We start from the raw sequence: 25,846 nt of genomic DNA, 5'->3' as shown, positions 1-25,846 counted from the left end.
TGTTATGGGTTTTGGAGAACATGGTCATTGATGCATTTTGTATGAAAGCAGCAATGTAAAAATCACAGAGTAAGAGTCACAGTTTGGCCCACATGGACTTCTGCTTTGCTGACTGTATGAAGAGTTGTGACTGTGACTTCAGTATTGAACACTGCGACTTAGCGACCGTAAAAAACTGTAACTAGAACACTACTTTACATTGTTACCTAGTTAACTAGAACACTACTTTACATTGTTACCTAGTTAACTAGAACACTACTTTACATTGTTACCTAGTTAACTAGAACACTATTTTACATTGTTACCTGGTTAACTATAACACTACTTTACATTGTTACCTAGTTAACTACAACCAGGGTTCGAGTTATGTGGGAGCCAATAGGAGCTGAGCTCCCATAGAGATGGTCTGAGACTCTCTGAGCTCCCATGAAGGCAGTAAAATCAAAAATCTGTGGGGGTCGCTAATAATACATTACCACAACTATTATTTGATCAAAATGTCAATGTAATGAATATTATTTAATTTATATTATAAATATTGTAAAATAAACACGTTTTCCAAAAGAGCTACGCGCACCATTAATCTCCTGTGAATGACAGTAGGCCGTTGACTGCCTGCACTTCACCACCAAGACACCATGGGGCGCAGTAGAATATTGTGCAACAGCAAAAGGTTGATTAATCAGCTGTGCGGTAAACCGTTGGAACACACAGTGCACAGCTGATTAATCAATTAAACCAATAGAGTGAGACAGGATATGTTCATATACCAGTTGCCTTTCAGGAACTAGTGAGATCGTGCACCTAGCCTATTATTGAGAAGCAAACATTCATTCATTAGCTATACAGGAGTATATACATACAGTAGCTACCATGCCGCCCAAAAAAAGGCAATTTTTTGACCCTCTCCCGTTCATCCAATCTTGGATAAAGAAAAGACATCGGACGTCAGCATCATGGGTTCCAGGACCGCGACCGCAGCCTACTGAAAACAGACCAAACAGGTCTATCTTGTCTCCGTAAAGGTAAGGTGGCTTTTACTTTTTACTAACCTAGTGTACATGTATTTTTCGCTCCTTCTGTATAGCAAAAATAACACAATTATTGGCCGAGATACATGTGTGACTATCGCTTTTATAGCTGTTGTTTCATGTGGGGCTGTTGATGTGGTGAAATGAGTAGCCTGCAGCTGTAGCGTCAGGATATGTTGGTATTTGAGGAGGAGGATGAGGATGAGGATGATGTTTCGGTACCAGTACCGTTTTTAAAGTATCGATTTGTCACCGGTATCGAATAAAACCCAAACTGTACCCAACCCTAACTATATGTTTACATGCCAACTAATTAGCTAATTCATTTCTGTCATTTAGAGCTGAGGGGAGCAACAGAGAGACGGACAACAGGACAGTAACAGAGAGACAACGGGAGAGGAGAGCAATAGAGACAGAACTGAATGCACTGAACTTTTTTTTAAATTCTTTGCATTATTAACACTGTTGTGTTATTGTGTTATTAAAGTGTTTAAGTGTTTTATGGTAAAGCATTATGAGTGGTGTGTGTGCAGGGTGCTCGTGAGTTGTATATTTTGGGGAGGGGGGAGGCTTGTGTATGGGGGCGGGGGGTCCTCACACAAAGGAGTAGCCTAGGGCCACTAAACATCTTAATCCGTTACTGCCTATAGCTAATTAAAACTTGTAAGTCCCATCGCTGTGTGGGCATGATTCGCGCGTGCATGAGAACATTTCGCACTGTTATTTTGGAGACCCCCACAGAGATCAGCTTATAACTCGAACCCTGACTACAACACTACTTAACATTGTTACCTAGTTAACTAGAACACTACTTTACATTGTTACCTAGTTAACTACAACACTACTTTACATTAGTTTTAGACTAGTTTTAGTTTTAGACTATGTAGTTTTAGTTTAGTTTTACTCTATATTGACGGAAAGTTTAGTTTATCTTAGACTATTTTAGACTATTTTTAGTTTTAGACTATGTCGTTTTTAGTTTAGTTTTTAGACTATGTAGGCCAGGTTTTGTATTGTATTTGTTTGTGGTGGATGTTGTATGCCTGTGAAAAGGTCACACTTGAAAATGAGCCCTTGGGGCTCAATGTGCTTCTTAGCTGTATAAATAAAGGTTAAATAAAATTAAAATAAAAAACATTGTTACCTAGTTAACTAGAACACTACTTTGCATTGTTACCTAGTTAACTAGAACACTACTTTACATTGTTACCTAGTTAACTACAACACTACTTTACATTGTTACCTAGTTAACTACAACACTACTTTACATTGTTACCTAGTTAACTACAACACTACTTTACATTGTTAGCAGGCTCACAAAACAAGCTGTGTTAGTTGACTAGCGACGTGTCGTTGATTTTCAACAACGTGGAAATGTATTCACATGTTTTCGAAAGAAAAGTCTGATCATTGCATCAGATCCAGACATGAGGACCAAAGCATTAGAACGTGACACATATGACCGCTAAGCAAATGCAGACGTGAAGCTTCAGTCTTTAACACAGAGACAGTGTTAGAATGCTGGGGTCTCTATGACAACACAGACCAATAGAAGGAGGTTTGACAGGACCAATCAGGTTGAGTTTGACAGCTGTTCCAGTAGCCAGAAAGAGACTGGAGGGAATATAAGCTATAAAGCAGTTAGCCTGTTAGCTTGTTAGCCTGTTAGCCCATCTGTAGTCACAGAGCAGATAGGGCAAGGGCATGGGCACACACACACACACACACACGCACGCGCACATGCGCACACTCACACACACACACACACACACACACACACACACACACACGCACATCCAGGCCTCAATGACTGACTGACTGACTGATTGACTGACTCGCGCGTGCACACTCACACACACACACACACACACACACACACACACACGCTCACACACACTCACACGCACACGCACATCCAGGCCTGTCTGTCACTATTCCAGAGTGACTGAGGAGCGTGCCCCAGCTCCAGACACACACACACAAAGACACACAGACACACAGACACATAGACACACAGACACACAGACACACACACAGACACAAACACACACACACACACACACACACACAAACAATCACACACACACGTCTCTGGGCAGCTCTTATATATCCATCAGTGACGTCTCCTCCTAGCCTGTCAGACTGGCAGGACAGACATGAGTCAGACTCACTAAGGAGTTGTGTGTGTGTGTGTGTGTGTGTGTGAGTGTGTGTGTGTGTGTGTGGTGTTGTGAGTGAGTGTGTGGTGTTTTCAGAAAGCTTCCACACACGTTTCCTTGCATCCGGTTCTTCATTCACAAAAACATGAATCAGATGAATGCGATTTTCATTCATGTTCCGGAGCATTAGAACGTGTCACATATGCTGCTGCATGGTGATACACAGTAAACATGTATTCAGGTGAATCTGCCTGTTTCCTAGACTAAAACAGAATGTGAACACTGGGGCAGTAACACAATCAACACACAGCAAACCTGTGGGAGAGCACAGCTACTGTAGGCTCTAGGCTGGGAGATTTAATATAAATAACTTAATATAAGACTAAACACATTCCCCACTTTTATTATTCGCAATCTCATTTCGTTAGCTGTCATTCTTGGTTTGGGAGGAGAGGAGCAGCAGGATGTAAGAAGGGTAGAACATCCAAATGTAGCAGCATATCTATAACCCGATTACAAACAGCCAGACGACCCACAATGCAACAATGTCAGCACTTTCTGTATGTGTGTACGTGTGATAGTCCGAGTGTCGGTTGACAAAGCGGACAATGGTGAATTAATTAACAGCAGAGCGGCTGGCGCAGAGCCCCGAGCCAGCAGATGTCTGGTACAAGGTTATCACACCGCGGTGACCAGTCCACTCTGCACCATTAACACTAGAACAGCCGTGTCTATGTTACCTACTATAAGAGTTTAACACTAGAACAGCCGTGTCTATGTTACCTACTATAAGAGTTTAACACTAGAACAGCCGTGTCTATGTTACCTACCAGGGGCGGCGCTAGGGGGTGGCTACTTGGGCTCAAGCCCCGGATGTTTTCTGAAAAGCCCCGAATGTTTTACTTTTCAAAAAAAAAAAAAAAAAAAAAAAAAATCGGGAGTAACGTGCAGTACCGGAGTCCAACAGAGAGGCAGCAGCTGCGCGACATTAGCCTGCGTACTGCGTAGCCTGCCCTGCCCTGAAGAAGAAGTGATCTCAATCAGTGCCTGACTTGCAAAATTGTAAGGATGGATATCCCAAAGTTGTTTTCAACAAAACAAGCGCCAAGAACTGTTGCAGCAGCAGTTTCAGCAGCTGACAACAATGGCATCACCAGCAGTGATGACATAGATGATGTTTCAGGTTTGTGAATCTTATTAGAAAGGTGACTGACTCACTGACACTACTTTTCCGGTTTGCTAATGCTAGCTGGCTATCATAACATAACGTTATGTTATAATGAAAATGAAACATAGCAAGGTACTGTTACGGTACATGGTAAGAAATCAAACAAAGGATAATACTTGTACAAATAAAGTGAATAACAGGCTGATAGTCTTTGATATCTGCACTCTGGTTGACTGAGTAACAAGTGAAAAAGAATGATGTAACGTTAATGTTACAGCTAGTAAACATGGAGTTTTCGGCAAAAAAAAAAGAGCAAATTTTTCCCTCTGGGCTAAGCCCCGGATCTCCTACAATCCTAAATCCGCCTCTGTTACCTACTATAAGAGTTTAACACTAGAACAGCCGTGTCTATGTTACCTACTATAAGAGTTTAACACTAGAACAGCCGTGTCTATGTTATCTACTATAAGAGTTTAACACTAGAACAGCCGTGTCTATGTTATCTATAAGAGTTTAACACTAGAACAGCCGTGTCTATGTTACCTACTATAAGAGTTTAACACTAGAACAGCCGTGTCTATGTTACCTACTATAATAGTTTAACACTAGAACAGCCGTGTCTATGTTACCTACTATAAGAGTTTAACACTAGAACAGCCGTGTCTATGTTACCTACTATAAGAGTTTAACACTAGAACAGCCGTGTCTATGTTACCTACTATAAGAGTTTAACACTAGAACAGCCGTGTCTATGTTACCTACTATAAGAGTCGCCTCAGGGGTCAAATGACCATAGTCTTTACAATAGGAAGCTGCTATTTACACACAACGACCACTAGCTGGCCGTCCTTCAAATGAGCTAAATAGCTTTATACTAGCTTATCCTGATGTGATTTTGGGTGGTAGAACGCACATATCTAAGTGACAGTTAACACTAGAACAGCCGTGTCTATGTTACCTACTATAATTTTTTTTATTTTTATTTAGCCTTTATTTAACCAGGCAAACATGTAAGAACAAATTCTTATTTACAAATGCAGCCTGACCAAAAAGCAATGGCTCTGGGGGGGGGGGGGGGGGGGGGGGGATGGGAAGCTAGAAATAAAACAAGGTTAAGTAATACAATAAACAATAAAACAATAAAACAATAAAACACTGGCAAATACAGATGCATTAAAATACTAACAGTCAGAGAGAGGGGAGAGAGACGGAGGAGGTAGGGGTGAGGAAGAGCGGAGGTGAGGGATAGCGGGGGTAGTGGAGCAGGGGTACATAAAATGAGGCAGTGATGGGTTATGGGATGGGTGAGAGACGGTGATCAACAGGTGCATTGATCGACTATGGTTCGATGCAGGATTTGTTTGAAAGCAGTGAGTGAGGTGAGGGCGGTGAGTTTGAGGGTGTTTTGTAAGGTGTTCCAGTCGTGTGCTGCAGCGAACCGAAAAGCGCTGCGACCGACAACGGTACGGGCTTTGGGGATGGTGAGTCGAACAAGATCACTGGATCTTAGAACGATGACGGGGCGGTGAGAGAGGTGCAGAAGGGATGAGAGGTAGAAAGGTGTTTTGCAAAGTATGGTTCTATAGATAAGATGAAGCCAGTGACAGAGCCGTCTGCTGTGAAGAGATGTCCAGTCTACAAGGGTGTACAGATCACAGTGGTGAGTTGTGAAAGGCGCACCAGTGGCAAAACGAATGGCGGAGTGATGGAGTGTGTCGAGTTTCCTGAGGGCAGACTGAGATGCCATCCTATAGATGGTATCGCCATAGTCGAATATGGGCAGGATGGTCATCTTGACAAGGGTATGTTTGGCTGCACGGGTGAAGGAGGCCTTGTTCTGGTATAAAAAGCTTAGGCGAGCTTTGACTTTTGTCTGCAGGTGCTTTATGTGGGTGGTGAAGGAAAGGGATGAGTCCAGCCAAAGGCCAAGGTATTTGTAACAAGAGACAAACTCCAGCTCGGAACCGTCAACACAGAAGATCTTAGGGGGGCTGCTGACACGAGGTCTCCGGTCGAAAAGAATGCACTTTGTTTTTTTGGTGTTGAGGAGAAGATGGAGGCGATGAAAAGACTGCTCAATGGAGGTGAGGCTGAGTTGTAGAGTGGAAGCCGCAGAGTGGAGTGAAGGGCCTGCACAATACAAGATGGTGTCGTCAGCATAAAGATGGATCTGGGATTTGCCAGCATCTTTTGCTATATCATTGATGTAGATTGAGAACAACGTTGGTCCCAAGATGGAGCCTTGAGGCACCCCTTTAGAGATGGTGAGATGGTCTGACGAGATATTTTCAGTCTTCACTTGCTGAACTCGGTCAGTTAGATAGCTGGCAAACCAGTTGCAAGAGTTTGTCGAGAGACCAATGTTGGAGAGCCTCTGTAGAAGGATGGAATGGATGACAGAATCAAAGGCCTTAGCTAGGTCGATAAAGGCAGCGATGCAGACCTGCTTGGAGTCCAAGGAAGTGAGAATGTCATCCATAACTTTCAAGGTAGCTGTGATGCACCCGTGGCCAGGCCGGAACCCAGACTGCATGTTGGACAGGATGTTGTTTGAGGTCATGAAGTGGCTGAGCTGTTTGAGAGCCAGCTTCTCCAGGACCTTGGCCAGGCAAGGCAAGATGGAGATGGGCCTGTAGCAGTTGGGGTCGGAGCCAGTGGCGGCTGGTGATAAACATTTTGGGTGGGGCACAGGTTATGGGGGCATGCTCCACGGGGAAGAATATCAACTTTAAAATCTGGATTTACAGTCGATTTTAGCATGAGAATATATATATAACTTAATTATTTATATATATATAACTTATTAAAGGGCAAACTGCAAACACAACACAAGTATAATGCACAACAACTGACAAATCAACTGGAATAGTCTTTGTTAGCAGAGTAGACCTAATGTTAACAGAATGGACTTATACCCTTTGTCTATCTGTGCAGCGGTAAGGTGAATAATTCTAGCAGTACTGTCCAGACAGTTGTCTTGTTTAGCCATTCAACTAGGCATTATTTATTCAATGGAGAAAGACATGGAACACAATGCAATTGTGATAATAAATGTGTTCTTTGTTACTTCTTTAATTAAATTAAAGTGTACCTTTCTATTATCATACAATATTTCCTTGAACATGTAAACTCTATAATCATACAGTTGTCTTTCTATTAGTTGTCTCTGTCATACTGAACTGTTTGTTATCATCCTGAACTATCTCTGTTGCTCACCTCACCTCAGTTCTGTCTCTATTGCTCTCCTCTCCTGTTGTCTGTCTCTCTGTTGCTCTCCTCTCCTGTTGTCTGTCTCTCTGTTGCTCTCCTTTCCTGTTGTCTGTCTCTCTGTTGCTCTCCTCTCCTGTTGTCTGTCTCTCTGTTGCTGTCCTCTCCTGTTGTCTGTCTCTCTGTTGCTCTCCTCTCCTGTTGTCTGTCTCTCTGTTGCTCTCCTCTCCTGTTGTCTGTCTCTCTGTTGCTCTCCTCTCCTGTTGTCTGTCTCTCTGTTGCTCTCCTCTCCTGTTGTCTGTCCGAATATCGGTTGTTAAGTCGCGACGTGTTTCCGGGTCCAAAGTTGTCTGAGGCGCTGTCTTCGAAATGCCGCAATAATAATAATAATAAATTATATTTATATACTGTAGCGCTTTTCCGAGGCTCAAATACCCTGACAATATGGGGAAAACGGGAAAGTGCTGTGTCCCTTGTTGTATGAATAGATCCGAGTCTAAAAAACGATTAAACTGTCATTCTACCGCTGTAGTACACTGGTACTCTGGTGCGGAGAATTTCTGGTTTGGAGCCGGAAATTGCAAAACGTCACATTTGACGTCAGACCGGATATTCAGGGCTCTCAAGTCTCACACATTTTTTTATTTTTACTACCTATTCTGTTCCCACTGCGCATAACCAGGGTGCAACTTCAACAGATAGCGAACACACACTGACACATCAATGAATCCTCAGACGCTGGAGTAAAGTTTAGTTCTTTACTAAATCTTCAGAAACATGAGTGGTCGTTTGGTTATTTTGTAAAACTGTAAATAAACATAGGAGTACAATTACTGTAATGCTCAAAACTATACTGTTACACTTTCAACATCAACAGTATGTAGCCAACATATAAAATCAATATAGCAATACAAATACAGCTCCAAAATATTTATACTTAAATAATATAAGCTATGTATTTATAAACATATACATTATACATTGTAGTTAAGCAAGAAAATAAAAGGCACACTTACAAGCAAAGCCTTTTCCAGGGCAAGAATGTAAACAATGAGATTCTCCGGAGCTCTTTCTCTCAGCTAGCTGCTGCTACGAGTTACTATCACGTCTGAACAGTGTGCTCACGTCATGTGACTAAACAAAACCGATATCCAATGAATAAAGAGAGTAACGAATGTAATGTCATAAAATGTCCACTAGATGTCTCCAAAATGAAAACCTTAGAAACCATGACACTACCCCTAGTGGTAGTGGCCCTAGACTGCAGCCTAGGTAAGTCTATAATCTGCGCATGCTCGGGGCGCATTTTTTGCGATTTGGGAAATAGGAGACAGCCAATTGGAGCGCTGCTACAGCTCTTTTACACACACACACACAGATGTGTAAGTGGGGCTGCTTTGGAAGGTGGGGGCGGCGCCCTAGCGCCCTCTATTGGCCAGCCGCCACTGGTCGGAGCTAGAGCCACCTTTAAAGAGGGGAAAGACCAGCGCGGATTTCCAGTCAGGAGGAAAGACAGACAGCTCAAAAGACATGTTGAATAGCCGTGTGATGGGAGCGGAAATGACAGGTGCAGCAGCTTTCAAAAACATGGGTTCGAGCCCATCAAGGCCAGCAGACTTGTTTGAGTCTAGCTTGGTTAGCTCCTCTAAAACCTCTGAGGTCAAGACAGGTTTAAAGGAGAAAGCGTCACAGCTGGAAGGAGGAGGAGAATGTGATGAAGCAGCAATGGGGGGAGTAGCTGAGAATACATGGGCCGAGTTGACAAAGTGATGATTAAAAAGCGAAGCCATGTGAGACTTGTCAGTGACAACAGTGTCACCAAAGGTCATTGCACTAGGAAGATGAGGGGAAGTGAGTTTGTTTTCCATGGCTTTGACCGTTTTCCAAAACATCTTGGCGTCAGAGCCACAGGATGCAAATTTGTCCAAGAAGTAACTGGTTTTGGCTTTTCTGACAGCCTGAGTGCTTTTATTTCTACACTGCCTAAAGGCAAGCCAGTCAGCAGGAGACTGGGTGGAACGAGCTTTCCGCCATAAGGTGTTCTTCTGGCGGATCAACTCAGCCATAAGAGCCGCCTCGGGGGTCAAATGACCATAGTCTTTACAATGGGAAGCTGCTACTTACACACAACGACCACTAGTTGTCCGTCCTTCTAATTAGCCTGCCTCCTACACAGAAAAACTGCAAAACAGCTTCATACTATCTTATCCTGAGGAGATTTTGTGAAAATGTAAGGATACTGGGTAGTAGAACGCACATATCTAGGAAAAGTCATGAAAGGAGGGTCCTGAAATTTGATAGAGTGCAAAGATATTTAACTAATTTTACTCACAGGGTCAAATGACCCCACCCATGGCTGTTCTAGTGTTTAATGACCCCACCCTTGGCTGTTCTAGTGTTAATGACCCCACCCATGTCTGTTCTAGTATCAATGACCCCACCCATGGCTGTTCTAATGTTAATGACCCCACCCATGGTGTTCTAGTGTTAATGACCCAACCCATGGCTGTTCTAGGGTTAATGAGCCCACACTCGGCTGTTCTAGTGTTAATGACCCCACCCATGGCTGTTCTAGTGTTAATTACCCCAACCATGGTGTTCTAGTGTTAATGACCCCACCCATGGCTTTTCTAGTGTTAATGACCCCACCCATGGCTGTGCTAGTGTTAATGACCCCACCCATGGCTGTGCTAGTGTTAATGACCCCACCCTCGACTGTTCTAGTGTTAGGCCACAAGGGGTTGTAATTTCTCTTTCAAACACAGCTTTTGGAAGGAGCGATAAAATCAATGTGAGGGGGGGTGGGGGGGGGGGAGAGTAGGGCAGGCTTTCAACTCTAATGTTAGCAGGGGAACGAAAAATCTTTACAGTCTTTGAGAATCTGAACCAAGGGGCTCGAGAGTTCAAAGCTATCAATCGGTAATCGATTCAGCAGTTGGTCAGGAGCAAAACAGGATATCAAAATGCCAAAGTACGGAAAGATAAAGAAAAATCACAAGCGCAGAGCCCTCAACCACACCTTCTGTCTGGTTCACACTGATTGGATTTCCTAAACAGAGGAACAACAAAACCCGTGATTTAGGGATGAAGTTTTGAGACATAAAATCAATATCTGCTTTCATATTTGTGAGTGGGACTTATGGGAGTTTCCTAACAAACAAGAAAAGAAGCTAAGGCTTACCAACATATCCCACTATTTATCTACCTAAGCTGTGTGATGAAGCTATGTGTCTTATGCTGGAGAATAAGACATACTAGCACACGATTCTGGAATATTTGTGTCTAATCTATCTTGTTTTAAGGTTTAACTTAAAAGCTATGCAAGACATCCTCATTGGAAGAAATCCTCCAATATTAATGATAAATGACGCCTTTCTGCCATGATCGATAAGAAACCGTTAAGAAGGGGGTAGTGGTGGTCTAGTAGAGGGGTAGTGGTGGCCTAGTAGAGGGGTAGTAGAGGGGGTAGTGGTGGTCTAGTAGAGGGGTAGTGGTGGTCTAGTAGAGGGGTAGTGGTGGTCTATTGGATAGTGAGTTGGACTGGTGATCGCAAGGTTGTGAGTTCAAATCCCGCCTGAAACACCACCACTAGTGTGTCCTTGAGTAAGACCTGGGAACACCACCACTAGTGTGCCCTTGAGTAAGACCTGGGAACACCACCACTAGTGTGCCCTTGAGTAAGACCTGGGAACACCACCACTAGTGTGTCCTTGAGTAAGACCTGGGAACACCAGCACTAGTGTGTCCTTGAGTAAGACCTGGGAACACCACCACTAGTGTGTCCTTGAGTAAGACCTGGGAACACCACCACTAGTGTGTCCTTGAGTAAGACCTGGGAACACCACCACTAGTGTGTCCTTGAGTAAGACCTGGGAACACCACCACTAGTGTGTACTTGAGTAAGACACTTAGCCCTCAGTTACTCCAGGGGGAATGTCCCTGAAATTAGTCATTGTAAATCTCTTTGGATTAAAAACGTAAATTAAAAATTAAAAATTCTAAATGGTAAACCCACCCTGCATGAGTGTGTAGAAGGTTCCGGAGGCGGACAGGTTGGTGGTGACGGTGACGTCCTCCTTGTTGGACCCATCTGTCTGGGCGCGGACGGCGCTGTCGGAGTCGGTGCGGTAGCTGCTGACCCGGCCCGTGGGGTAGGTCACGTTGGTCAGACGGCCGTAGCTGTCGTACCTGAGGACCAGAGACAGGAGGTGAGACAGGAGGAGAGACAGGAGGAGAGACAGGAGGTGAGACAGGAGGTGAGACAGGAGGAGAGACAGGAGGTGAGACAGGAGGAGAGACAGGAGGTGAGACAGGAGGAGAGACAGGAGGAGAGACAGGAGGTGAGACAGGAGGAGAGACAGGAGGTGAGACAGGAGGTGAGACAGGAGGAGAGACAGGAGGAGAGACAGGAGGTGAGACAGGAGGTGAGACAGGAGGTGAGACAGGAGGTGAGACAGGAGGAGAGACAGGAGGAGAGACAGGAGGTGAGACAGGAGGTGAGACAGGAGGAGAGACAGGAGGAGAGACAGGAGGTGAGACAGGAGGAGAGACAGGAGGAGAGACAGGAGGTGAGACAGGAGGAGAGACAGGAGGTGAGACAGGAGGAGAGACAGGAGGAGAGACAGGAGGTGAGACAGGAGGTGAGACAGGAGATGAGACAGGAGGTGAGACAGGAGGTGAGACAGGAGGAGAGACAGGAGGAGAGACAGGAGGTGAGATAGGAGGAGAGACAGGAGGTGAGATAGGAGGAGAGACAGGAGGTGAGACAGGAGGTGAGACAGGAGGAGAGACAGGAGGAGAGACAGGAGGTGAGACAGGAGGTGAGACAGGAGATGAGACAGGAGGTGAGACAGGAGGTGAGACAGGAGGAGAGACAGGAGGAGAGACAGGAGGTGAGACAGGAGGAGAGACAGGAGGTGAGACAGGAGGTGAGACAGGAGGAGAGACAGGAGGAGAGACAGGAGGTGAGATAGGAGGAGAGACAGGAGGTGAGACAGGAGGAGAGACAGGAGGTGAGATAGGAGGAGAGACAGGACGAGAGACAGGAGGTGAGACAGGAGGTGAGACAGGACGAGAGGCAGGAGGGGAGACAGGAGGTGAGACAAGAGGTGAGACACGTCTGATCATCTACTAGTAATGGACCTATCGCTAAGCCACGCCCTACAATTGTCCAATCATATCACAGCAAAAGTCACTACGGGCAGAAAAGTCGGACAAACAACTCGCTAATATCTGATGGTGAAAAGCTTCTAGTCAAATATTCTTGTCATCTTTAAAAGAAAACATGTCTATTACTTGATTGATTGATTGATTGAGAATGTTTATTTTGGTCCCCTATACAATTCACAATACAGATATAAGAAAATGTACATACCGGTAGTCACAATTTATAACATCAGGACCAAAAAGGTGTAGGCTGAAGCCGTGGCTTATTGCGCCTACCCTTGTTACATGTATGCATGTCCCCCCATGAATGCATAATCAAAACATTGAAACTTTTATAAACAAAATGTCACTTACGCATGTCAACAAAAAGTTCAAAAAATAAAATAAAAATACCAAACAAAAACTATATTTAAACCTCTGTTTTATACTTGTTAATCATCTTATTTTTAAATAATTTTTAAAATCCTTTTAATGTACTACACATTTTCATTTCCTTTTCAAAAGTATTCCATAAATTAACTCCTTTAACTGTTATACATCTTTGTTTTGCATTTGTTCTAATCTTTTTACTTGCTGTGGTAAATCAGAAATCAGAAATGTGCCAACTAGTCATTGAATTTCAGTCACGGTCGGTCAGTCAGTCACTGTCAGTGAAGCGTTGTTTGTTTGTCTGAGTTTTCAAAGGGGGCGTGGCTTAGCGACAGGTCCATTGACTGCTACAATACTCATTAAAATGTTCCACAGGTAGAGAGGCGACTACACAGCAGAGCCCCGAGCCAGCAGATGTCTGGTACAAGGTTATCACACCGCGGTGACCACTCCACTCTGCACCATTAACACTAGAACAGCCATGCCTTGTTTACCTACTATAAGAGCCGCCTCGGGGGGCAAATGACCATATTATTTACAACGGGAAACTGCTACTTTACACACAAAGACCACTAGTTGGCGCGTCTTGTAAATTAGCCTACCTATCCTACACAGAAAAACTGCAAAATATCTTCATACTAGCTTATCCTGATGTGATTTAGAATATGTAAGGATACTGGGTGGTAGAACGCACATATCTAGGACAAGTCATGAAAGGAGGGTTCTGAAATTTGATCGAGTGCAAATATATAACATTTGTTTTTACTCACTTGGTCAAATGACCCCACCCACGGTTGTTCTGGTGTTAATGTAAACTGTTGGCCCAAACTCAGGTAACACTTGACATCTAGTCTATTAGTGTTGTGCACATTAGTAATGACGTGAGTGGGTTGTGTTATCACACAGGTGGAATAAGGGAATAAGGACGTGTTATTGTGGAAACCAAACACACTCCTGAAAACTAATGTTGTCCAATGAGGGATGGAGTCTTGATACCAGTGTTACTGTGTTCACTACGTAACACGGCAAGCTACCATGCAAGGTGCCGGCCCGCTCACTGGGAGCAATTTGGGGTTCAGTGTCTTGCCCAAGGACACTTCGACATGTGGCCAGCCGGGGCTCGAACCGCCGATCTGCCAACCTTGCGATCATTAGACGCCGGCTCTACCTCCTGAGACACAGCCTCTACCTCCACCAGCCTCTACCTCCTGAGACACAGCCTCTACCTCCACCAGCCTCTACCTCCTGAGACACAGCCTCTACCTCCACCAGCCACAGACCTTGCGATCATTAGAGGGCGGCTCTACCTCCTACGCCACAGCCACAGCTGTGACAGACATCTCCTACCTCTACCGTCTCAAATATCCAAAATAGAAAAGGAGAGAGTGGGAAGGAAATCACCTAGCAGAGATAAACGTTATCTGATGTGAACAACAGAGGAGACTAAAAGTCTTGTTCACACTGGCAGTTTGAAGTGAATCAAATCCTACTTTTTTCTAAAAACGTTTTTTTTTCCTGCAGGCTGAACAGGCATAGGATATTTCCAACCACATTTCAAACCATCTCCATAGGTACTTTGAAATCAGTTATTAAGCCTTCTGCTAGAACTGGTGAATGGATGATTCACTTCCTTAGTCAAATTTATTGATTTGGAATAAGGCGTCTGCTAAACGCCAAAAATGTAAATGTAAATGTACGTTTTTAGCATATTAAGTATACTTTAAATGTATTACGTTGAGCCCCTCAAAACCTTTTTTCCTATGTCATTCCATTTTTTTGCAGATAATTTATGGATTTAAGGACAGTTTAATACCAATGTCTGGTCTGCATTTCATGTGAATAGCTGCAACGGAAATATGTTGAATTGAAAAATTGTGTTGAATACATATTTCCCCCACTGTATATTTTCAACACACGTATTCTTATTTTCACTTGGAGATTTCATTGCAACTGTCTGAACACACACATCTGATTTCAGGTCACTTGTAAAAGCCACTTTACTACTGAACTACTACTATCTATTTCATTACTAGTTGTACTGCTAATTGTAGGGATGCTCCGATTTATCGGCCACCGATTTAAATCGGCCGATTTCACTCCAAATGACTCGATCGGTGATCGGTAAAAATGGCCGATCGCAAAAACCGATCTTTTTTTTTTTTTTTTCCCTGGGGAAGACAGATAACTGAACAGAAAACATAGGAGGACGTAACAGTATGTAAACCATGAAGGCCACGTTTATGATGTCTTTTATACAGCCATATCGACTGACTTGGGCTTCAGGCCCTAACTGGGTGATAGGCCAGACTTTTACTATGCCATAAAAATGGGTCTGCGTTTGCTTGGTGCCTAATGGATCAAAACTTTTGTCTAAAAAGCAAAAAATATGTAGGCTATCCAGTCAGTAGGCCTACAGTTATGTATTTTTTTTTAAATCGGTATCGGTATCGGTATCGGTTGATCTTGAGGAAAAAAATCGGTGATCGGTATCGGCCCCAAAAATCCAGATCGGAGCATCCCTAGCTAATTGTATCTTATTTCTCACTTAGGGTTAGGGACACAGAGAGGGAGAGAGGGAGAGAGAGGGAGAGAGAGAGAGAAAGAGAGAAAGAGAGAGAGAGAGTCCTATACTATTGTCACTTTTTAAATCTTTAATTATGCCTGTTGCCTTATTGTCTTGTGCTGCAATGTCACGAACCAAAGTCTAAAGGCCAATGCACACGGCGTGCAATTTTTGTTGCCGGACAACATTCGATTGCAATGCACATGGCGTGCGATGTGCGATGTGATTTTGTTGCACCGCAAAATTCCATTTTCAACTCACACCATTGAAGTCTATGAGAAAATCATAAAAAATCTCATCCCAATGCACACGGCGTGCAAGATTTTGTTGCACCACAACATTCCATTCTCAATTATTACTTTATTGTTACGTAGTCGGACCAGGCAGGCTGATTACAATAGGCTCTACCAATATTGCTTGCCTTGCTTCCACAATTTCTACAAGATACAACTGGACATATTGTGATAAAATATGTGGGTCCCCTGATTTAGGGGTATTGGTAAAATGTCAGGAGAGGGAGCGCACAAAACACACAGCCAGAAAGGTGTATTATAAAAGCCACTTTATTATTATGGGCGATGATCAGGCAGACATAGATTCGGAGGACGGAGACAGTCGTCAACGAAAGGAGACAAACGAAAATGGGTGAGTAGCAACGTTAACGTTGATATGCTTTTATGTAATGATAGCAAGCTTTTTTGCTAAACTATAACTACCGGTATATAAAAAGGTATGCTCCAGTCTCTCTCCCCGTTATGAGTGACTCAATTAATTTAGATAGACCAGTTGAAGTTTTCCCAATTGTCCCATTGTGATGCAATAATCTGTCGCACCACAAACTTTTACAAAATTTGCAAAATTTGACAGTGCGACAAAGCACGCCGTGTGCTTTGTCCCATTCAAAACGAATGGAATCGAATTTTCGCGGTGCGATTAAAATCGGGGCCGTGTGCATTGGGATGAGATTTTCTCATAGACTTCCACTCAAACTTCAAAATCGAATTTTGTCCGGCAAAAAAAATCACACGCCGTGTGCATTGGCCTTAAGAATGTTACTCTCTGACAGGCGTGTCATGTGACCTAACAATAGTACTTGAAACTGGAACCTCAGAATGGTCATTCGGTATTCCAAAACGGAACGTCTTACGTCCAACCGACTCACAGGACAAAACTGTGAGAGATTCCGCCTCCTCTCAACAACAAGGTCCCAGACTCCAACCCCACTCCTGAGCCTCACCACATCCCCCAGCTTGACCCCTGACCTCAGATCTGTCAGTCTCAGTCAGGGCTTTAAGACCGTGCTTCTCCTCCAGCTTCTCCACTGACCCCAGATCTGTCAGTCTCAGTCAGGGCTTTAAGACCGTGCCTCTCCTCCAGCTTCACCACTGACCTCAGATCTGTCTGTCTCAGTCTCTCAGTGTCCCTCCAGCTCCACCGCTGAGCTCTAACAGCTCCAGCCTGTTCACACTGCGCTGCCTGTTAGCTTCCTGTGGCTGGCTGGAGGCCTGCAGGAAGGGCAGGACCTGGGTTCTAACCAGAACTCTACATTTACATTTGACATTTTTGACATTTAGCAGACGCCTTATTCCAAAGCGACTTACAATCAATACATTTGACTAAGCAAGTGAGTCATCAATCCACCAGTCGTAGCAGGAAGAGTAATCCAGCTCAGGCCAGGGGCCATTGATAGAAGGAAAAACCTTATTCTATCACCTTCTTCTAAACCTAGGTTTTTAATTATTTTTTATATAGACACTGGAGAACAGAGAAACAGTACAAGGGGGGCAATAGAAGTTTTAGGGGACACAGTAGAGGGGAAAAGCGGGTGTCTTCAGGAGACGCAGTGCTGGGGGGCAGTAGAAGACTCTTCCCCTAGATGGTAACACGTCTGTTTGGATCACAGCAGCTCTGTATCACACGCTGCCTCTCTGACCTTTCCTGCTAAGGCCCTACGATAACAACACCTCGACAGCTCCTCCAGCCAACCACATCCTAGCATCTGACCACCTCCTCACCCCCGCTATGGCCTCACAACCTGACGGACTCACATTACTGTATCTGAATAACCTGACAGGACTTGAATAATAAGTACGGACGGTCAAAGAGCTCTCAGGTCTTCTGCTAGCATATCAGCCCAATAGAGCTTTCAGGTCTTCTGCTAGCATATCAGCCCAATAGAGCTCTCAGGTCTTCTGCTAGCATATCAGCCCAATAGAGCTCTCAGGTCTTCTGCTAGCATATCAGCCCAATAGAGCTCTCAGGTCTTCTGCTAGCATAATCAGCCAAATAGAGCTCTCAGGTCTTCTGCTAGCATATCAGCCCACTAGAGCTCTCAGGTCTTCTGCTAGCATACCAGCCCAATAGAGCTCTCAGGTCTTCTGCTAGCATACCAGCCCAATAGAGCTCTCAGGTCTTCTGCTAGCATACCAGCCCAATAAAGCTCTCAGGTCTTCTGCTAGCATACCAGCCCAATAGAGCTCTCAGGTCCTCTGCTAGCATACCAGCCCAATAGAGCTCTCAGGTCTTCTGCTAGCATACCAGCCCAATAGAGCTCTCAGGTCTTCTGCTAGCATACCAGCCCAATAGAGCTCTCAGGTCTTCTGCTAGCATATCAAGCCAATAGAGCGCTCAGGTCTTCTGCTAGCATATCAACCCAATAGAGCTCTCAGGTCTTCTGCTAGCATATCAGCCCAATAGAGCTCTCAGGTCTTCTGCTAGCATATCAGCCCAATAGAGCTCTCAGGTCTTCTGCTAGCATATCAACCCAATAGAGCTCTCAGGTCTTCTGACGCTGGTTTTCTCAGTGTACCACATGTGCAAAAGAAGAGATTTGGTGAGGCTGCATTCTCATTTTATACACCCAGATTGTGGAATGCACTGCCAGTTTACATTAGGGATGCAACCTCAGCACATATGTTCAAGTCAAGACTAAAACCCCATCTTTTTAACATTGCCTTTTATGACTAAATAATTAAATGATGATTATATAATGATTGGAGCACTTTGAGCTGCAACGTTAGCAGGAAAGGTGCTATACAAATAAAAAGTTATTATTATTATTACTATTATTATTATTATTATTATTATTATTATTATTATTATTATTATAATGGTGATATCCAATGCAATACCCTGTGGTCTTGTTCTGTCAGCGGTTTGTTAATCGCTATAAGCAATTATTTAGCATTAGTTTAAGTTGTAGGTTTAATCTAACCTATTCCTACAACCTACTCGTTTAAACCCAATGGTTTAAGATAACAGACAATCTCTGTTAGTAAGAGAATTAGTGGTCAAGAACGAAGGCTCAGAAAGACTTGTTCTCTTTGCCTTCAAAAAATAACAATTAGGCAGTTTTCAGAATCGTACATGAATTCATTAATTCACAGTAACCCCTTAAGCGCTTATCACTACATCAACAACAACATTGGGATGTCAGGAGAGTGCACGTAGAGAGTGCACGTAGCAGAGTAACCGTCAGACTAGATGGCGGTGCCGGGGGGTACGGTGGCGAGGCTACGGAGCAGATGTGTTTTGTGCTTTGCACAGTGCTTTTGCTTTTTTCTGTTCTGCAATTACTAAATCATATTCCGTTTATGGGCTAAAAGACTTAAAGTAAACATTAATTAATTTAGGAAGTGTGTCTGATAAGGACATGCAGCGGGACACGTTGGACCAGAGAGATAAAGGGTGCTAGCGTTGCATTTCCAACTGCCACGACCCTCAGGTGTCAGAATGACCTTCAAAGCTAATTATAACAACAACACAGAGTTGTGTTACTGGGCCCAAATGAAACATGGAATCCAGCTCTGCTCGCGGGGGGAAATGTGATAATCTAACTGCTTAGAAAAACACAGGAAATTAAACCCCCTTCCTTATCGCAATCATTGTTGTTCTTGTTGTTAATTGTATATATTGTTATACGCATTGTTTTGCCGATTATGTGATTGAACAAGGGACAGATGCGTAGTTGTGCATTTCAACAGAGTAAATCTGTATTCGACGCTGTAGAAAGCCTCACAGCTTGTCTGGTGTGTCTAATATTGTCATCATTGTTGTTACAATTGCAATTCTGGGACATGCGATGTTCTCTGTCACAGCTGGGCCAGTTGGGTAAAGTAGAAAGGAGCGACTCAGAGAATGAACTCTTCAGCCTGGCGGAGAGAGAGAGATGTCCTTCTCAGCTACAGAGGTTCTGTTCAGTTCTGTGGGTTGTTCTGTAGACCCAAGGTCGTCCCATATAAGGTGGGGAGAAATGAGAAATCTATATCCAATTACTGTTGTCTGACCTTGAAGGAAAATAACTGCATGAGATGTTCTTCTGCAACAGAACAGAACTCGGTGTAACTTTGGTTGCAGTGGTAGACGTGGTGTGTGTGTGTGTGTGTCCTGCTGCAGTGTTGTTAGTTGAGTATAACTACTGTTGTGTTCTTTAGTGTGTACACTTTCACAACACCTTCAAGATCAGACTATCTCTGTGTAGCTAAGTAGCTACGTTTCATAGCTGCTGGATCATGGTTGCCTAAAGGTAGATTATTAAATGCAAGATTAGCCTCTGAGTCCCCTAAATGTTATTAGAATTGCCATTTTTTCTATTTATAGGATCACTAATTGAATAATGATGGATGATACAATTGTTGTTATTATTGCAAACTACTGTGTGCCACATCTGTCCTGCTGATGTATCTGCTTGTCCTCCTCTCTCCTCCTCTCTCCTTCATCTCTCCTTCCCTCTACCTTTCTACATCTTTTAACATCAAAGAACCACCAAATCCTCTGGCTTTCTTGTGTTATCCGTGACAGGGTTTTTCTTCTCTTTTATACGTGGATGCTTTTAGGCTCCTTTGAAGCCGATAACTGTATACCCCTTTTTTTTTTTTTAAACGTCTCAAATAAATGCATTCATTCATTCATAAATAGTCAAAAATGATTTCCAGAAATGACCTCATTGGACAGAAAGGGCCACACCCCCCCCCCCCCCCCCCATGCCCAGGATCTTATGTTGCTATCGTTTGTTACCCTGTTACACATAACAACCACTAGTTGGCTGTTGTTTGTCGATGGCTTTTCATTATCCTTGTCTTTTCTTAATCCTAAAAACAGAGTTCTGTTGTTCAAATGTGAAAATGTCACCAGCCATTTTAGAAATAAATTAATGAGGAAAAACATAATTTAGTCCAGGTCGCTCATAGCCACAGGCGTATAATAGCACTGCTGGGTAGATAATTGCATGCATGACTACATACGCGTTGTTTTCGTGGTCTTATTTCACTGTGGCCCGTCTCAAATGACAACCAAATCAACCGTAGGTGTTAAACGTCTGTTCCGATTAAACACAAACTGACTGTGTGTCAGGCTGTGATATTCCACAAGGAAGAGAGAGGAGAGATGTCTTAACAGCCAGTCTGTCTGCTAGCTAATCACACCCTTTGGAGAGACACAGAGGTGTTACACACGCACTGTTCCTGACTCCCACACACGACACGTGTAACCGTCGACCCTTACAGGGAGGTAGAAGAAACAGGTGTAATTTAGCCAAACTGTACTCATGTTGGTATTGGTCCCTTACACACTGAGAAGCTAGCCCCTGTTCATTTCTACTGTTGGTGTTTCCATTATGTTAGCTCAGCGGGGCTTCTCTCTAGAACAGCAGCCCTAAGGGCAACATGTGCCTGTCAGCAGATATGAGCGTGTGTGTCATGTTCTAGACAATTCCATACAAAACAATATTGTGCAGTTTTGTCACTGCTAGCTAGAGAGAGGAGATGAGTAACATATAATCATCCAGTAATCCTATTTGGTGTGATAACAGTAAATAGGATTATACCAGTGACTGACAGAGACATCCAGGAATAAGAAGCTTCCTCGTTTGCCAAAATATTCAACTCATCTGTTAGTGAGTTAAAACTCACTAAATACAGTACCTGCGACATGTAGCCTACCTGCTAAAGCTTTCAGGATTGCATAAGCTCAACTGATTATAGTTCTGAAGCATGTAATGGTTTCCATAGTTACACAACCAGAAAATAACACTAGAACAGCCATGTCTATTGTACCTACTATGAGAGCCGCCTCGGGGGTCACATGACCATAGTCTTTACAATGGGAAGCTGCTACTTACACACAAAGACCACTAGTTGACCAGCTTTTAAATTAGCCTGCCTCCTACTCAGAAAAACTGCTAAATAGCTTCATACTAGCTTATCCTGATGTGATTTAGAACATGTAAGGATACTGGGTGGTAGAACGCACATATCTAGGAAAAGTCATGAAAGGAGGGTCCTGAAATTTGATCGAGTGCAAAGATATACATATATTTTTTACTCACTTGGTCAAATGACACCACCCATGGCTGTTCCCTGTCACAACCCTGTCACAGCCCCCGACCCAGCCCCCGACCCAGCCCCCGACCCTGTCACCCCCCCCATCCCCCTGTCACCCCCCACAGCCCCCGACCCTCTCCTCCCCTCTCCAATGTACCGCACCCCTGGCAACAGTAGCCCCCACTCCCCCTGACACCCCAGCAGCACCCCAGCAGCAACTGCCTCCCCTTACCAACACCAGGAGCCAGGGAGCATGCTTCACACCTGGAGACACCGGTACTCACAGCTTTATAACATCTGAGCAGGTGAGAAGGCAGCTTTCCAGGGTGAATGTGAACAAGTCCAGAGGTCCAGACAACATCAACCCCAGGGTTCTGAAGGTGTGTGCTGGAGAGCTGGCGGACACATTCCAACATCTCTTCAGTCTATCTCTAAGACTGAGGAGGGTGCCACAGCTCTGGAAGACCTCTTGCATCGTCCCAGTGCCAAAGAAGGGACGGCCCAGCACCCCAAACGACTACAGACCTGTCGCCCTGACACCACAGGTCATGAAGATCCTGGAGAGGCTAGTGCTGCAACACCTTAAGCCCCAGGTGAAGGACTTCCTGGACCCCCGGCAGTTTGCATACCAGGAGAGCATGGGGGTGGAGGACGCCATCATTTACATGCTGCACAGGGCCTACACACACCTGGAGAGGCCACAGAGCATGGTGAGGACCATGTTCTTCGACTTCTCCAGTGCATTTAACACTATCAAGCCATCACTGCTGGCTGACAAACTAGCAGTGATGTGTGTGGAGGACTCCCTGACGGCTTGGATCCACAACTACCTCACAGACAGGCGTCAGTATGTGAGACTGCAGGGCTGTCAGTCTGAGGTGGTGGTGTGCAACACCGGTGCCCCCCAGGGAACTGTTCTGTCACCCTTTCTCTTCACCCTCTATACCTCCGACTTCCAGTTTAGCTCCGACCAGTGCCACCTGCAGAAGTTTTCGGATGACTCCTCTATCGTCGGTTACATCACAGACGACAGGGATGAGGAGTACAGGGCCCTGGTGGAGAGCTTCGTGCAGTGGTGCGACACCAACTACCTTTTGCTTAACACCAGCAAAACAAAGGAGTTGGTGGTGGATTTTAGGAGGAAGAGAAGGACCCCAGCCCCCATCACCATCAAGGGGGTGGAAGTCGAGAGGGTGGACTCCTACAGGTACCTGGGAGTACAAATTAATAACAAACTGGACTGGACTGACAACACCGAGGCTCTTCTCAGGAAAGGGCAGAGCAGACTGTTTTTCCTGAGAAGGCTGAGGTCTTTCGGTGTCTGCAACAAGCTGCTGCAAATGTTTTACCAGTCGGTGGTTGCCAGCGTTCTGTTCTTCGCCGTGGCCTGCTGGGGTGGAAACATCTGTGCCAGGGATGCTGCGAAGCTAAACAAACTGGTGAAGAAGGCCAGCTCTGTGGTGGGGACCGGGCTGGACAGCCTAGAGGTGGTGGCAGAACAGAGGATGGGGAAAAAACTGGCGGCCATGCTGGCCAATCCCTCCCACCCGATGTACTGCGAGCTGGCAGGGATGAGGAGCAAGTTCAGCCACAGATTTGTTCTCCCCCGTCAAAGTACAAAAAGATTTGGACAGTCCTTTATTCCAGCTGCACTCCGACTCTACAACCAGGCCCTGCAGGGTGGGGGAGACCTGGAGATGGAACTTTTGGAACTTTTTACTTATTGAGCCTGCACTGTTTTATGTTTTTTATTGAATGTTTTTCTGTTTTCTGTACTGAATGTTTTCTGCCCTAACTGAGCTGTTTGACAACAAAATTTCCCCATTGGGGACAATAAAGGTTTTCAATCAATCAATCAATTCTAGTGTTAATGACCCCACCCATGGCTGTTCTAGTGTTAATGACCCCACCCACGGCTGTTCTAGTGTTAATGACCCCACCCATGGCTGTTCTAGGGTTAATGACCCCACCCATGGCTGTTCTAGTGTTAATGACCCCACCCATGGCTGTTCTAGTGTTAATGACCCCACCCACGACTGTTCTAGTGTTAATGACCCCACCCACGGCTGTTCTAGTATTAATGACCCCACCCACGGCTGTTCTAATGTTAATGACCCCACCCACGGCTGTTCTAGTGTTAATGACCCCACCCACGGCTGTTCTAGTGTTAATGACCCCACCCACGGCTGTTCTAATGTTAATGACCCCACCCATGGCTGTTCTAGTGTTAAACTCAGTGATTGTGAATATCACTCCAATGCTGCAGCAGCAAAGCCATAGTTCATAGTTCATAACCGCTACTCACTCATAGAAGGTGGTCCACCCGTTCTCGTTGCTCTTGGTGGCCAGCAGGCCGGAGCTGCCGTGGTAGGTCATCAGCGCCAGCTCTTGCCCCTGGGCGGCCATGCTCTTCAGCGCGTTGTTGGTCCCGACAGTGAACCAGAACGTCTGTCCGTCGGGCGCCATGAGCCAGAGCGGCATCCCCGCGGTGTCCCTCCGGATGGTGACCACGTTCCTGTTCATGTCCGTCACGCTGCTCAGCTCCCCCTCGCCCGAGTATGTCAGGTTGTACAGGTGATCGCCCGTGGTCAGGCTCTGGGTGTAGATGTGGCTGCCGTTAGCGTCGAACAGGTAGAGCTCGTCGTTGATGGGGGAGGAGACCTCGTACATGCTGAGGGGGTTCAGGTAGGGCTTGTTCCTGCGTACGTAGCGGATGCGGATGTTGGCGAGGTCGGCGATGAAGAGCTCTCCGTCCGGGGACACGGCCAGGGAGGAGGGGGCGTTCAGCTTGGCGTCCTTAGCGTAGCCGTCGTCACCGGAGTAGCAGTCGCAGTTGGCGTCGTTCTTGCAGTCGCAGCCGCTGGGCGCCCCGGCGACCAATGAGATCTCCCCGCTGGTGGACACCTGACGCATGTATGTAACATGTTAATTAATTTCTTTTAACTGTCAATCAATCATGTAACATATGAATCAATTGTGTGTCCAATAAAGTTACAACACACTACACTAATCTATTAAACCGCTACCTTTCCCCCTGCTGCTCCCCAGTGACCTCACTACTACTACTACTACTACTACTACTACTACTACTACTACTACTACTACTACTACTACTACTACTACTACTACTACTACTACTACTACTACTACTACTACTACTACTACTACTACTACTACTACTACTACTACTACTACTACTACTACTACTACTACTACTACTACTACTACTACTACTACTACTACTACTACTACTACTACTACTACTACTACTACTACTAATAATAATAATAACAATAACAATAACAATAATAATAATAATAATAACAACAACAATAATAATAACAATAACAATAACAATAATAATAATAATAATAATAATAATAATAATAATAATAATAATAATAATAATAATAATAATAATAATTAATTGTATTTATATAGTGCTTTTCCGGGGCTCAAAGACGCTGACAATATGGGAAAAACAGAAAACACAGAAACAACAAGCAACAGATAACATGAGCACATAGAACACAGAGTTAATGAACAGGCACAGGGAACAATTAAGGCCCTGAACACAGAAAAGGCCTAAGTTCTGGGCCCAGGACTGTCCGGACGGATTGTATGGCAGCTAGTGCTGAGGCACAAACATGTCCATTTTCAAGCCTGCAAACTGTGACACTTTAAAATAATGTGAAAAAATACTTTCTTGTGAAATATGACAACCCTAGTTGACTATCTGTGCAGTATAGTACAGTGGATTGTGTACATAGCCTCTATTGATGTAAACCAGCTCTTTACCTTGTGATTTTATGCATCTATGCTTTTTCCAAAATGTGTTTCTTTTTCCTTTCCTAAACACCAGG

At 44.5% G+C, this 25,846-nt stretch overlaps 1 protein-coding gene across 1 annotated transcript in view; it reads right to left on the bottom strand.

Moving 5' to 3' along the window:
- The window catches only part of tenm4 (teneurin transmembrane protein 4), a gene marked incomplete at both ends in the record, with an annotated part of 257,838 nt that overhangs the window by 34,443 nt on the left and 197,549 nt on the right, over positions 1–25,846 (bottom strand). The window contains 2 exons of the mRNA XM_080526836.1: positions 11,581–11,753; positions 24,289–24,887. Coding sequence (XP_080382962.1) covers positions 11,581–11,753; positions 24,289–24,887 — 772 coding nt within the window. The remainder of the gene's footprint in view (positions 1–11,580; positions 11,754–24,288; positions 24,888–25,846) is intronic.

The sequence above is a fragment of the Nansenia antarctica genome (genome assembly GCF_963989245.1).
Source record: "Nansenia antarctica genome assembly, chromosome: 1".
In the NCBI taxonomy this organism is placed as follows: domain Eukaryota; kingdom Metazoa; phylum Chordata; class Actinopteri; order Argentiniformes; family Microstomatidae; genus Nansenia; species Nansenia antarctica.
The sequence above is the reverse complement of the archived record's forward strand: the minus strand, read 5'-3'. Positions and strand labels throughout refer to the sequence as shown.